This window comes from Rhincodon typus, chromosome 20 (genome assembly GCF_021869965.1).
Source record: "Rhincodon typus isolate 14 chromosome 20, sRhiTyp1.1, whole genome shotgun sequence".
In the NCBI taxonomy this organism is placed as follows: domain Eukaryota; kingdom Metazoa; phylum Chordata; class Chondrichthyes; order Orectolobiformes; family Rhincodontidae; genus Rhincodon; species Rhincodon typus.
The window spans coordinates 794211-810235 of record NC_063351.1 but is presented as its reverse complement, the minus strand read 5'-3'; the positions used below and the strand labels follow the sequence as shown (position 1 = coordinate 810235).

At 44.0% G+C, this 16025-nt stretch overlaps 1 protein-coding gene across 1 annotated transcript in view; it reads right to left on the bottom strand.

Annotated features, from left to right (window-relative positions):
• The window catches only part of LOC109912598 (hexokinase-1), a 240029-nt gene that overhangs the window by 179101 nt on the left and 44903 nt on the right, over positions 1 to 16025 (bottom strand). The window contains exons 9-11 of the mRNA XM_048608741.1: positions 11319 to 11623; positions 4759 to 4907; positions 3326 to 3445 (exon numbers count right to left, since the gene is read on the bottom strand). Coding sequence (XP_048464698.1) covers positions 3326 to 3445; positions 4759 to 4907; positions 11319 to 11623 — 574 coding nt within the window. The remainder of the gene's footprint in view (positions 1 to 3325; positions 3446 to 4758; positions 4908 to 11318; positions 11624 to 16025) is intronic.

Below are 16025 nucleotides of genomic sequence, written 5' to 3'. Positions count from 1 at the left end.
GGGGGGTGCTTTTGTTGTTGGGTGTTGAATGAAGTGAAGGGTGTTGGGACCTGGCTGGAGTGGAGAGGTTTCAGCTCTCAGGGGAGCAGAGCTTGTTGGGTCCAGGATGGAAAGGGGGTTGGCATGTTCCAGGGTTGGGGAGTATCAGATCTGGTGGGGACTGATGTCAGGTCCCATGCAGAGAGAATTGCAATTCAGTATGAGAGCTTTTAGATCTGGGTGGGTGGGTGGGTGATGGTTTAATGAGGGACTGTTGGCATGTGTGATGTAAGGTACTTCAAGGAGATGGGGCGGTGTAAGGCCCTGAAGATAGTAGGGTGATTGTTGGTTCCGTTTGGTTGGGATATGTGGAGTCCTGAGGGAAGAGGAGGTTGTTTGGTCAGGATCTATTGGTTATAAGGCATCTGGGGAAGTTGTGTGGGTGTATGTGTGGTAAGTGCAGCTTACAATTGAGTACGAGAGTTGAGCACTTAAGGGAGTTCAGCGGAGAAAGAGAAAGAGGAGCTGGTTGATTTTTGTCCAAATGTTTTCAGCCTCCAGGAATTAATTCTTGCTCTCCTACAGGAAAAGAAGCTAGTTAAGGGTGGCACGGTGGCTCAGTGGTTAGCACTGTTGCCTCACAGCGCCAGGGACCTGGGTTTGATTCCACCCTTGAGCAACTGTCTATGTGGAGTTTGCACATTCTCCCTGTGTCTGCGTGGGTTTCCTCCGGGTGCTCCGGTTTCCTCCCAAAGTCCAAAGATGTGCAGGCTAGGTGGATTGGCCATGCTAAATTGCCCATAGTGTTTGGGAATGTGTAGATTAGATGGATTATAGGGGGATGGGTCTGGGTGGGATGCTCTGAGGGTCGGTGTGGACTTGTTGGGGCAAAGGGCCTGTTTCCACACTGTAGGGATTCTATGGTTTAATTGGTGAGTGTCTAGTAAATGAAGAAGAAAAATGCATTTCTGTCTTCACAGATGCTGTCAGACCTGCTGAGTTTCTTCAGCATCTGTGAAGACAGAAATGCATTTTTCTTCTTCATGGCTCAGGGCCGTCTTCAACCACAATATGATGTAGGGAGAGCAGCTAATCGGTGGGCAGGATTGGTAAGTATTTCTAGTCTTTAAATTATAAGTGAGGTCTTTAATTTGTGTTCAAGTCTATAGATAATCTTCTCTAGTTTCTTAAAAATTAGCTTAAATATAACATTGTCAAGAGACTTTGCCCTAGAAGTTTGAGTGATGAGCTGGAGAGGATATAAATTACAGATGATGTTCTTGATGATCCCTGGTTGGATCTACAATATATTGTTCTAGGAAACTATCCTGAATGCACTCAGTGAATTCTTCCTCATGGTTACCTCTGCCAAGTTTGTGTGTGTGTGTGTGTGTGAGAGAGTTTGGGAGCGAGAGAGAGAGAGTGTGTGTGTGTGTCAATGTCTGTCTGTGTGCCTCTGTGTTTGTATGTATGCATGTCTGAGTCTGTGTCTGTGTCTGTCCGCATCTGTGTGTGTGTGTGTGTCTGCATCTGTGTGTGTGTGTGTGTCAGACCAGTGCAGAGCTGCCACTATAGTGACTTCAAGTCAGAATTCACAAGAGACCAAATCATTGTAGGCATTACTGATGAGTATTTGAATCTTTGTCAGACTTATTACAATCCAGATGAGACCTGAAATGTGATAAAAGGCATTCAGATTGTGACTGATGTCGATGAACATTATCGATCTTAAAGGCAGAAGATTGCGGACATTTTGGACTCCATTCAATTCTTGTGTGAAAGAATAAAACCTCAAAAGGTGCAAATAATGTCCAGCTGTTGAAGCCAAATGCTTTTACTGGAAAATAATCGTTCATTTTCAGAAAATGTGTTGAACCAGCTCACAGCCACAGAAAATTCCAAAATACCAAAGAACTACCCACACAGAGGTAAATGAGGTAGATCAGTCTCCAGTAGAAGACAAACTGAAAGGAAGTTGACCCAGACCAAATATTTTGGCAGGCTGACATTTAGACACAGGAGCAAGTGTCACAATATTATCAGGTACTGAGCCTTGGCTGTTGAAAAATATAATATAGTATAATATAATAAATAAAATATAAAAATACAATATCCTTGTAAATCTTTTCTGAACCCTTTCAAGTTTAAGAACATCTTTATGTTGGACTTTGTCAAAAGTGTTCTGAAAGTCCAAATAAGCCGTATCCACTAGCTTCCCCTGATCCAGTCTATTTGCTACATCCTTGAAGAATTCCTGTAGCTTTGTCAAGCATGATATCCTTTTATAAATCCATGCTGACTGTGCCTGATTCTGCTGCAGTTTTCTAAGTGCTCTGCCATATATCCTTGATAATGGACTCTGGCATCTTCTGAACTACTGACGTCAGACTCACTGGTCTATAATTCCTTGTTTTCCCACTATCTCCCTGTACAGGATGGGCTAAAATTGATGAGGATATTTGCCAACTGCATGACCTTGAATGGGTCCTGTGAACATTCCTGTACATGCCAAAGACAGCACAATCAACGTGTTTTTCTGTACTTGTTTTTCTGTAGTTGCTGTTTGTTACACTGTATAAGAGAGAGAGTTTTGTTCTGAGTCATTGGACTTCACCGCGGACCAGGATCATGAGCAGTGCCAGGAATGAACCTAAGCCTCCACACCAGCCATTAATCAAGGGGTCCCCAATGGGAAGAAGGGTGTGAGGCTTATTGCTTTGTTTCCTTTCTTTTTCATTCTTTCTACTAACTTAATCAATGTTTATATTTAAATAAATTTGTATTGACAAGTCTTCTCTTAACTATATTTAACTAAATCTAAAGAATCATTTGGATACACTTTGTGATCCAAGACCCTCCCTTTTCAAGTAGTGGGGTTACATTAGCTACCCTTGAATCTATAGAAACTGTTCCAGAGTCGAAAGAATCTTGGAAGATAACCACCAATACACCCACTACATCTAGGGCCACATCATTAAGTGTTCTGGGATGTAGATTATCAGGCCCTGGGGATTTATTAGCCTTCAATCCCATCAATTTCTCCAACACCGTTTTTCTACTAATACAGATTTGTTTCAGTTCCTCCCTCACACTAAACCCTATGTTCCCCATCATTTCTGGAACATTATTCCTGCTCTCTTTTATGAAGATAGAAGTGAAAGTCCTGGAGCCATTCCTAGCTGAATGCTGTGAACAATGGATGATCTATGATGAATTGCATGAGCTTTCTCATCTTTCATTACTTCATAATGATCATTCCATCATTTAATACTAGATTAAAGCAGTGCAAATACTCTTTTGTATTAACTAAAGGGAACAAATCACCCACAACATTGTAGGAACTTGCCTGATCCAATTGTGTCTGCTCACAGGGAAAGGAGAATGTGAAGCCTAAGGAGAGCCGTGTGCCTTTCACTCCCATATATTCCAGAAAGTCAGCGATGCATTCTACAATGTGGTCAAACAACTGGAAATAAGAATGCCACACATTAAGTTATAAATTCATCCTTTTTCCTCCTAGTCTTCTCCCCTCCAAAGGTAGAAACACATAGACAAGATTCCACAGGCATCAGTTATCTTCTTACATCCTTGCCAACTTCCCAATCTTCGTCAGAGATAGTAAGAACTGCTGATGCTGCAGTCTGAGATAACACAGTACGGAGCTGGAGGAACACAGCAGGCCAGGTTGACCCGAAACGTCAGCTTTCCTGCTCCTCTGATGCTGCCTAGCCTGCTGTGTTCCTCCAGCTCCACACTGTGTTATCCCAATCTTCCTGCTTGATCCCACCATCACAAACTAATTTATTCAGGGATAAACCTTTCCCCTTCACATGGCTATGTCAAGATTAGCATTGTCTTTACCTGACATTCAAACATACACATGCTCCTTCCAACCAAATTTCATGCAGGTCTGAAACTGTTACCTTAACTTCCTCTACACTGCGCTCAACTGTGTGGTGATCATGATCAACTCAGTGAGGTGAATTGACGAAATAGCAACTGGGACTGAGAATGTTTAAATGGTTTATATTATAAACAGAGCTCTTTATTCTTTCATCTAGGTAATTGAGAAATGGATTAAAAGGCAATGCATCCCAGTGCAGATTCCTGGGGATACCACTGCTCTCATGCAACCAGTTGAGCCTCAGCTATTCTCCCTTACTCTCTGCCGTCATTGTCCTCTACGGTTCTCTACTGATGTCAACAGACTGTTCCCATGTTAACACCCAAGTGTTCATTCACTGTGGGCAGAAGTTTGTGCCCATCCTAGTACACATTTAGTGGTGGAGGCGGCATTTAATCAGGTGAGAAGGTAATAGACAAGGAATATGCCTCTTGCCTGCTCCCATGTTGATGAAGACGGTTAATTGAGGCCCTTAATTGACCCTTTTAAGAGCCTCATTTCGCTGTTGTTGGGCTAGTTCCAGCAGTGGGCACAGGACTTGCTATGCAAGAAGCTTGATTGAGCCTTTTAGAATTGCTTCTGACTTCTGAGGAAGGAGTGTTTCATTCAACGGCAGTGTATTATTGCAGGATCTGGCATCAGGGAGGCTGTAAGGGGAGTGCTGAGGACACCCTCTGCCATTGCTTCTGACCCTCTCTATACCTTTCATGCAAGCTCCAACTTTTCACCACCCCCACTACCGCCACTCCACCACCATCAGGACTTAGGCATTGGGTTCCTAAAATGACCTGGCTCTGCCAAATGGACTAGACTCACCATGCCATGTCTCAAGTTACTCCCACACTGCATCCCAAATTGCACAGTTATGTACACACCTCTTCACCTGTCCCTTGCATAATCTCCAGAGGGATGGAGAAGATTTTGCTGTACATTCGAAGAGATTTCCTCATCCCAGATTGTATCACAACGAGTAGGATACGGAGATTGGTGCCACCTAAATCAAGAGCAATGAACTTGCCATTCTCTGCAAAAGAAAGTTGCCTCATGTTGTTACTGACAGAAAAATGCTTTCAATTTAGGCATATGAATATCTTCATATTAGAATGGTCGAAGCAATTATCCCTTTGCCATCACTCTTTGTTAAAAGCTTCATCATTTAAAAGACAATTTATTGAGATGTGGGTAAAGCTGCTAGACTATCATTTGATGCCAACCTCTAATTGTCCTGGGAAAGGTGATGATGAGCTGCCTTTAAGAACTGTTGCATTTCATTTGGCATCAGCGCAATGATGTTAAGAAGGGAGTTCTGGGATTTTGACCCAGTGCATTTATAAGAATGATTGGGATGTGAATATAAGGAGGTATGGTTAGTAAGTTCGTGGATGACACCAAAATTGGTCATACAGTGGACAATGAAAAGGGTTATCTAAGAGTACAAAGAGATCTTGATCTGATGGGCCAATGGGCTGAGAAATGGCAGATGGAGTTTAATTTAGATAAATGCAAGGTGTCACATTTTGGTAAGGCAAATCAGGGTAGGACTTAAAAAGTTAATAAGGCCATAAGATCATAAGACATAGGATCAGAAATTAGGCCATTCAGCCCACTGAGTCTGCTCCACCATTCAATCATGGCTGACAAGGTTCTCAACCCCATTCTCCTGCTTTTTTCTCATAACCCTTGATCCCCTTGACGATCAAGAACCTATCTATCTCCGTCTTAAATATATTCAATGACCTGGCCTCCACAGCCTTCTGTGGCAGTGAATTCAATAGATTCACCACTTTCTGGCTGAAGAAGTTCCTGGCTGAAGATGGTAGGGCCCTGGGGAGTATTGTTGAACAGAGGGCACAAGGGATGCCGTTCATAGTTCCTTGAAAGTGGCTTCACAGGTAGGGCGGTGAAGAAGGCATTTGGCACACTTGCCTTTATTGGTCAAAGCACTGATTACAGGAGTTGAGAGGTCATGTTGCAGCTATATAAGACATTGGTGAGGCCACTTTAGGAATAATGCATCCAATTCTGGTTGCCCTGCTATAGGAAGGATGTCGTTAAACTGAAAGGGTGCAGAAAAAATCTACAAGGATGTTGCCGCAACTGGAAGGTTTGAATTATAAGGGGAGCCTGGATAGGCTGGGACATTTTCCCTGGAACATCAGAGGCTGAGGGGTGACATTATAGGGTTTAAACAAAACAGCTGGAAAAGCTGAGCAGGTCTGGCAGCATCTATGAAGAAATAATCAGAGTTAACGTCTCAGGACCGTTAACTATGGCATTGCGGCTAATTTGATTTGCCCAATCTATGTGCAGATTAAAATCACCCATGATCGCTAATATTGCCTTATCACATTCATCTCTAATTTCCTGTTTAATGCCATTCCCAACATCACCACTGCAGTTTGGGGGTCTATATATCACACTCACTAATGTTTTTTACCCCTTGGTATTTCTCAACTCTACCCATACAGACTCCACATTGTCAGAGTTAATATCCTTTCTCACTGTTGTGTTAATTTCCTCTAAAACAGCAATGCCACTTCACCATCTTTTCCTTTTTGCATGTCCTTCCTAAATACCAAATACCTTGGGACATTCAGTGCCCATCCCGGTCTCCCTGCAGCTATGTCTCCATTATACCAATTGTGTTGTACTTGTTTACTTCTACCTGCGCAATTAGTTCATCCACTTTATTGCAAATGCACATAGCCTTTAAGATTGCCTTTTTAACATTGTTTGTCTTGCTCTTATTTTTCTCAATCGCCCTGTTTGAATTTTGTCCTTGGTTTCTCTGCCTGTCACTTTTCTTGTTGCCTTTCCTACCTTCTGATTTTGTCATTGCTCCCTCCTTCTCTGACTCCTTACATAGGTTCCCACCCCTCTGGCATATTAGTTTAAACCCTCCCCAATCACTCTAGCAAACATTCCTCCAGGACACCAATCCCAGTCCTGCCCAGATGTAACCCGTCCAATTTGTACAGGGCTCACCTCCGCCAGAACCAGTCCCAATGCCCCAGGAATCTGAAACCCTCCCTCCGACACCATCTTTTCAGGCACGTATTCATCCAGTACATCCTGTCATTTCTACTCTGACTAGCACGTGACACCAGTAGTAATCCTGACATCACTACCTTTGAGGTCTGCTTTCGTAACTTTGTCCATAGCTCCCTGTATTCTGCTTTTCGGACCTCATCCCCTTTTTAACCTATGTCATTAGTACCGATGTATACCACAACCACTCTTTACTCTTCCCTGTCCATAATGTCCTATATCCCCTCCGAGATATCCTTGACCCTAGCACCAGGGAGGCAACATACAATCCTGGAGTCTCATTTACGGCCACAGAAATGCCTGTTTATTCCCCTTACAATTGATAACTAAAAAATAACTATTGCCCTGGCAGACTTTTTACCCCTCCCCTCTGCAGCAGAACCAACCGTGATGTAGTGTGTTTGGCTGCTGCTGCTTTCCCCTGAGAGTTCATTCACCTCAAAAGTATTCAAAATGGTATAACTGTTTTGCAGGGGAATAGCCACAGGAGATTCCTGCCCTACCTGCCTATTTCTCTTGCTGTGTCTGGTGGTCACCCATTCCCTTCCTGCCTGCAGAATCTGAGCCTGTGGTGTGACCACCTCCGTATTCATGCTATCCACAATACTCTCTGCCTCAAGGAAGCTCCACAGTGTCCCCAGCCACCGCTCCAGCTCTGAAACTCGAGCTTCCAGGAGCTGTAGCTGGAGACACTTCCTGAACACATGCTGACCTGGGGGACTGGAACTATCCCCAGCCTACCACACGAAGCAAGAGGAGCAAACCCAGACTTTGAGCTCTCCTGCCATGGTTTACCTCTTTAAATTATATCTTGGAGAGAATTTTGTATTAGATTAAATCAAATCCAGTTATATGTTGCCGTCTTTACCTGGTCTGTGTACTACCCTTACAGATTAGAAGCTAAAAAAAGTGCTATAGGTGATTGAAGTTGTAAGGCCTTACCCGTTACTCACCAATCAGCTCCCTCCATTGCAGTCACCTACAGTAGGACAAGACCACTCACTTTCCCTTGCTTGTGGTCCTCATGGTGACTTTATTTTGGTTGGAGGAGGAGGAAGGGCGGGAAAAACTGAAGTAGTGTTTGGAGTTTGTCTGTCCCTTGACAACACTTCCTCCACAAACCACTGTTTGGTATTGGTGACTGCACCGATGCAAATCTTCACCCAACTGCCAGTCAGTGTCTTTGCAGCTCTCTGCTGGACAGAAGGGTCTGTTTCTGTGCTGTGTAACTATGACTCTATAATGTTCCTCCCCAGTGACAAAGCATCCGCAGAACCTTTTGATCAGGAAACAATTTGCAATTAACTTCCAGGCCTGGCCTCACAAATAAACAAAAGCTTGTTCATCTATTTTCCTTTTAACATACCTGTTACCCATAGGTTTTATATCGCTGCAACATGTTTTGCCAACTCTTGTACTCCACGCCCTTGGCGCTGAGGGCAAGCAATGCCATATGCCTTCTTAATCACTTTGGCCACCTGTGTTGCCACTGTTAGGGAACTGTGGACCTGCATGCCCAGATGCATCTGGATGTCAATGTTTCTAAGGGTTCTGCCATTAACAGTATAATTCACACCTAAATTTGATCCTCCAAAATGCATCACCTCGTATTTGTCTGGATTAAACTCCATCTGCCATTTCTATGTCCAAGTTGCCAGTCTATCTGTGTCCTGTTGTATCCTTTCACTATCATCGGCACTAACAGCAGCTCCACCAAGCTTTGTGTCATCTGCAAACTTACTAATCAGACCACCCACATTTTCCTTCAGATCATTTATATATACTACAAACAACAGAAGACCTAAGACTGATCCCTGTGGAACACCTATAGTTACCCAACTCCATTCTGAAAAACACCCTTCCACCACTACCCTCTGTCTTCAAATATCAAGCCAGTTTTGTATCCATCTAGCCAGCCCAGCCTGAATCCCATGTGATTTTAGTTTTTGTACTAATCTGCCATGTGGGACTTTATCAAATGCCTTACTAAAGTCTACATAAACTATATCCACAGCTCTTTCCTAATCAATTATCTGGTCACCTCTTCAAAAAATTCAATCAGGTTGGTGAGACACGACCTTCCCTGTATGAAACCATGCTGCTTGTTGCTAACTAGCCTGTATGCCATATATATGTGTGTCTCAATATATATTAATGATTTGGATGAGGGAACAAAATGTAACATCTCAAAATTTGCAGATGGTAGCAAGTTGTGTGGGAGGGTAACTGTGACGAGGATACAGAGATCCTTCTGCATGATCTGGATAGGTTGGGTGTGTGGGCAAATCATTAGCAGATGCAGTATAATTTGGATAAATGTGAGGTTATTCACTTCAGAAGCAAAAACAAGAGGGCAGATTACTACCTGAATGGCTGTAAATTGGGAGAAGGGAGTGTGCAACGGGACCTGGGTGTCCTTGTGTACTAGTCGCTGAAAGTAAGTATGCAGGTGCAGCAGGTGGTAAAGAAGGCAAATGGTATGTTGGCCTTCATTGTGAGAGGTTTCGAGTACAGGAGCAGGATTGTGTTGTTGCAATTGTACAGAGCCTTGGTGAGGCCACATCTGGAATATTGTGTGCAGTTTTGTTCTCCTCTTCTGAGGAAGGAAGCTCTTGCTCTCGAGGGAGTGCAGCGAAGGTTTACCAGGTTGATTCCAGGGATGGTGGGACTGATGTATGAGGAGAGATTAACTAGGTTAGGATTGTTTTCGCTGGAGTTCTGATGAATGAGGGGGGATCTCATTGAGACTTATAATATTCTAACAGGGCTAGGCAGTGTAGATGCAGGGAGGATGTTGCCAGTGGTGGGTGTGTCCAGAACCGGGGGGTCACAGTATGAGGATTCGGGGTAGACGATTTCGGACAGAGGTGAGGAGACATTTCTTCACCCAAAGAGTGGTGACACTGTGGAATTCATTACCACAGGAAGCAGTTGATGCCAAAACATTGAATGTATTCAAGAGACGGCTAGATATAGCATTTGGGGCAAATGGGATCAAAGGTTATGGGGAGAAAGCAGGCTTAGGCTATTGAGTTGGATGATCAGCCATGATCATGAAGAATGGCAGAGCATGCTCCAAGGGCTGAATGGCCTCCTCCTGCTCCTAACTTCTATGTTTCTATGTCCAACTCGTCAATGCCAACCAGATATCGTAAAATGATCTAATCCCGTTTGCCAGCATTTGGCTTATAGCCCTCTAAAACATTCCTATTCATGTACTCATCCAGGTGCCTTTTAAATGTTGTAATTGTACCAGTCTCCACCACTTCCTCTGGCAGCTCGTTCCACACACGAAACATCCTCTGTGTGAAACGGTTGACCCTCAGGTCCCTTTCAAATCTTTTCGCTCTCAACTTAAACCTATGCCCTCTAGTTTTGGACTCCCCCACCCAGGAAAAAGACCCTATCCATGCCCCTCATGATTTTATAAACTTCTATCAGGTCACCTCTCAGCCTCTGATGCCCCAGGGAAAAAAGCCCCAGCCTACTCAGCCTCTCCCTATAGCTCAAACTCTCCCACCCCAGCAACATCCTTGTAAAGATTCATTGAACCCTTTCGAGTTTTCAAGGTTTTTGAGAAGATTTGTAGCTCAGGTTGTTGATGCGATTGTTGACTTGCTTGCTGAGCTGGTAAGTTTGTTTGCAGATATTTCATCACCCTGCTAGGTAACATCATAAGCGCACTTCTGAAGAAGCGTCAGTGTTCTGTCCCGCTTGCAATTTATGTGTCTCAGTTTGCTGGGGTGGGTGGCATCACTTCCGGGTTTGTTTCTTAGTGGTTGGTATATGGGACCCAGCTCTACATGTTTGTTAATGGACTTCCGGTTTGAGTGTCAGGCCTCCAGGAACTCAAACGAGAACTTACAAACATGTAGATCTGCACCCCATATACCAACCTAGTATGATGATGAAACGTCTGCAAACAAACTTACTAGCTCAGCAAGCAAGTCAACAAATTTACAAGTTTAACAACATCCTTCTTATAGCAGGGTGACCAGAAATAAATGCAGTATTCTAAAGGTGGCCTCACCAATTATGTTTAAACAGATCGCAGAAGTTGGCTATAAGTGACGTCAGTACCTGTACTGCAGTGCATCAGTTTGCACTGCCCAGGCATAGCACTGCCGCTCTGCAGCACTGCCCTGACACAGTCCTGTCTCACTGAAGCACTGCCTCATTATAACACATCATTCGTGTCAATTATATGCTTGAATCTGTGCAGTGGATCTTGAAGGCTCAAGCATATCTCCAAGAGATGGAATGCTTACAGTTCAGCCCAGCTTAACATAGAAAGCGCAACAAACCCTTGTCCATTTAATTCACTGCTGTGGCCGCAGTGTTGTTTTGCCCAGTTGATCTGGTGATTAAAATTCTGGTACTGACTTACCATTTCCTGTGGGAAATTTACGAATGTAGGTGGGAAGCATTTTGACTGCGGCACCATTGTGGGTGTCTGTTTTTAGTCCTCGTTCCATATTTGATCTCATCTTATCCATTATGTCGAGCAGTTGGTCACGGTTGAGTCTGAATGGTGCCAGGGTCTTATCTATATATTTACGTTGATGAACGAGCCTCTGGGCTACCGCAGTCACCATGGCAGCCCCTTTCCCAGTGCCATGTTCAGCCAGAAAGAATCGCACATCGCAGTCAGGGACCAGGCTTCGAACCATCTTGTGGAAGTACTTTGCATACCTGTAATGGAGTGTCAAAGTGTTACAACCCAATGTTAAAACACAGAGCCTTAAAGTTTCATTTTGGGTGTTTAAGAAAGTACATTTATTCCTCAATGATTCATCAGCTTCTGACACTCTGTGGCCTGTAAATGAGACGTGGTGGATAAGATGTGTAAAATATAACGTGGGGAATGTAAACTTCCAATTTGCAGGAAGCATAAAAAAGTACAGAATATTATCTAAACCTGGAGAGACTGCAGAATGCTGCAGTACAGAGAGATCTGCAAAGCAAGTGCTCCCAACTGCAGAAAGGTGCATTCCAGGTTTCAGATCTAGAGCGGCAGATGGAGATTGTGGCACATCCATGAGTCTGAGAGTTGTCTGAATATTAGTTTTAGACAGGTGGTCACACGGTAGTCCAAGGCACTGAGGAAAAGATGGGAATGGGTGACCAGTCTAAGAGAAACATGCAGGTCATGCAGGAGTCCCCTGGGGGGGGTAACCTCACAGCTCGGTTTGCCATTTTAGAAACTGATGAGGGTGCTGGTTTCTGAAAGGACTGCAGTCAGAGCCACATTTGTGGTACCACAAGTGGTCTGACTGAGTAGGAGGGGAGGAAGAAGAAAGCAGGAACATTAGGGACCAGGAGAACAAGTGTTTCTGTGACCATGGACATGACTCCAGGATAGTGTGTTGTCTCCCTGGTGCCAGAATCAGGGTTGTCACCGTGAGTGGCTGCAGGGTGGCCCTGAAGGGACAGGCTGACAAGCCAGAGGTCACGATACACATTGATACCAACGATACAGAAGAATTCTGTGATCTAGGTAGTAGATTAAAAAACAAAATAAGTTTAAAATTTAAAAAAAATTAAAATCTCAAAGGTTGCAATCTTTGGATTGCAATCAGTACCATGCGCCAGTGGGTACAGGAATAGAAGAATAGGGCAGATGAATGCACGGCTCAAGAGCCCATGGTGTTCATAGCATCATAGAATCCCTCAGTGTAGAAGCAGGCTATTTGGCCCATCAAGTCCACATTGACTGTCCAAAGAGCATCTCTCCCAGACACAATCCTCTACCCTATTGCTGGAACTCTGCATTTCCCATCGCTAATAAGACAATAAGGCAGAAATTAGGCCATTTAGCCCATTGAGTCTGCACTGCCAGTCAATTATGGCTGATAGGTTTCTCAACCCCATTCTCCTGTTTCCTCCCTGTAACCTTCAATCCCCTTGACAATCAAGAACCTATCTATCTCTGTCTTATATATACTCAATGATCTGGCCTCCACAGCCTTCTGTGGCAGTGAATTCCATAGATTCACCACTCTCTGGTTGACGAAGTTTCTCCTTATCTCTGTTCTAAAGGGTCTTTCCTTTACTCTAAGGCTGTGCCCTTGGGTCCTAGTCTCTGCTGCTAATGGAAACATCTTCCCAATGTCCACTCTGTCCAGGCCATTCAGTATTCTGTAAGTTTCAATTACATCTCCCTCATCCTTCTAAACTCCGTTGAGTATAGACCAAGAGTCCTCAAGCATTCCTCATATGTTAAGTCTTTCTTTTCTAGGATCATTCTCTTGAACCTCCTCTGGGCCCACTTCAGGGCCAGTACATCCTTCCTAAGTTATGGGGCCCAAAATTGCTCACAATGTTTAAATGTGATCTGACCAGAGCCTTGTAAAGCCTCAGAAGTACATCCCTACTTTTACATTCTAATCCTCTCGAAATAAATACTAACATTGCATTTGTCTTCCCAACTAATGACTCAACCTGCAGGTTAACCTCAAAAGAATCCTGGACTAAGACTCCCAAGTCCCTTTGCACTTCAGGCTTCTGAATATTCTCCCAATTTAGAAAATAGTCTATTCCTCTATTCTTCTTACCAAAGTGCATGACCTTGCATTTTCCCATATTGTATTCTATCTGCCATTTCTTTGCCCACTCTCCTAGCCTGCTTAAATCCTTCTGCAGCCTCCCCGCCTCCTCAATACTACCCGAACATCCCCCTATCTTTGAATCATCTGCAACCATAGCCAGAAAACCTTCAGTTCCTTCATCTAGATCATTAATGTATAAAGTGAAAAGTTTGTGGTCCCAACACTGACCCTTGCAGAACACCACTCGTCACCGGCTGCCATCCTGAGAAAGACCCCTTTATCCCCACTTTCTGCTTTCTACAAGATAGCCAATCTTCTAGCCATGCTAACACCTAGTAGTCTACTTAGCCTGCACATCCCTGGACACAATGGGCAATTTAGCATAGCCAGTCCACCGAACCAATAATCCAGAGATTATGTGCTTTGAAGTTCTGCTTTTTACTTTAGCTCATAACTTCGCAAATTCGTTCAGCAGAGCCTTCTTTCAGGTACCATCAATGTCCCTGGTACCAATGTGAATGATGACAACTCAACCCTTGCCTCCTATTCCAAGTTCCTTTCCACTCCTAAGGAGATGCTCTCAACCTTGGCACCAGGCAGGCAACGAAGCCTTCGACTCGCACTCATGGCTGCAGATAACGGTATCTAGCAACTAATTATATTGCACCCTACCAGTACCACATTCCTATTTCCTCCCCCCATTCGAATGGCTCCCCGTACTCTGGAGTCATGGTCAATTCAATGCAGTCCCCACTCTTGTCCACACGCCTTGCAAGATCCCTTTAGCTGTTTGACAGTTGCAAGGGCCCAAGGCTCCTCAAATGTTACGCCCAGGCCCTCATACCTGCCTCTCCTGTATTCGCAGTCTTTTGATCTTGATCACAGACCATATTTGAAGGATCTAATCTGAGGGGTGTGACGACATCCTGGAACAAAGTGCCTAAACAGCTTTTACCTAACAACCTAATTTTTTAAGAAAACCGACATCATTTGTGACAACAAGGTGCAGAGCTGGATGAACACAGCAGGCCAAGCTCCTTGGCCTACTGTGTTCATCCAGCTCTGCACCTTGTTGTCTCGGATTCTCCAGCATCTGCAGTTCCTGCTATCTTGGCATCATTTGTGGGTAGGTTTGCTGGTGCTATTAGAAGGAATTTAAACTAGTTAATCATGGGGAGTTAGTACAATAGGGACACAGCATACTTTAAAAGTGAAAAGTAGGAAGTTTAGAAGGGATTTGGGAAAACTTATTTCACCCAGAAGGTGGTTGGGGTCTGGAATGCACTGCTTGAGAGGTAGGCAATCTCACAACCTTTAAAAGTACTTGGATGGCCACTTGAAAGGTCATAACATTCCAGACAATGGGCCTAGTGTAGGAAAGTGCGTCCAAGGCAGAAAGAGTTGAGCAATGCTGAATTTTAAGAAAGTTAGACAAGTTTGGATGACCTCTAACACTAGGAGTATTATAAGTAAGACAGATGAGTTAAGGGCATGGATTGGCACATGGAATTCTGACACTGTTGCTGAGGAACAAAAATGGAGTGGTCATATTTCTGGTAATGTATTGTAGACCCCCAAACAGTCAGCGGTGAATGGAGGAATAGATATGTAGACAATTCACTGAGATGTGTAAAAGTAACACTAATAGGGTGATTAATATTAGGGGTTTTGAATTTCTCCAACATTAATTGGGATATTAATAGTGTAAAGGGTTAAAATGGGGCAGATTTCTTGAAATGTATTCAGGAGAACTTTATATATCAATATAGAAGGCCTAACAAGCTGGGAAAGCCCAACATATTCACCATAGAGTGAAATATATGAGTAACTCGCTCAGACAACCCTGGATGTCTCAGAATCTTTAGGACTGGATAATTATAGAATCATACAGTACAGGAAAGGTCCTTCAGCCAATTGAGTCTGTACCACCAAAAATACACTACCACCTAGACTGGACCCACTTTCCGACACTAGGCCCATTGTCTGGAATGTTATGACCTTTCAAGTGGCCATCCAAGTACCTTTAAAGGTTATGAGATTGCCTACCTCAACTACCCTCTCAAGCAGTGCATTCCAGACCCCAACCACCTTCTGGGTGAAATAAGTTTTCTCAAATCCCTTCTAAACTTCCTACTTTTCATTTTTAAAGTGTGCTCCCTTGTTCTTGACCTTTCATCCTTTCCATGCCCCTCAATTTTGGACATCAGGTCGCAGGAGTGTACCGGCAGGCAGGAAGGTGGTTTGAAGTGTATCTACTTCAATGCCAGGAGCATCCGGAATAAGGTGGGTGAACTTGCAGCATGGGTTGGTACCTGGGACTTCGATGTTGTGGCCATTTCGGAGACATGGATAGAGCAGGGGCAGGAACGGTTGTTGCAGGTTCCGGGGTTTAGATGTTTCAGTAAGATCAGGGAAGGTGGTAAAAGAGGGGGAGGTGTGGCATTGTTAGTCAAGGACAGTATTACGGTGGCAGAAAGGACGTTTGATGACAACTCGTCTACTGAGGTAGTATGGGCTGAGGTTAGAACCAGGAAAGGAGAGGTCAC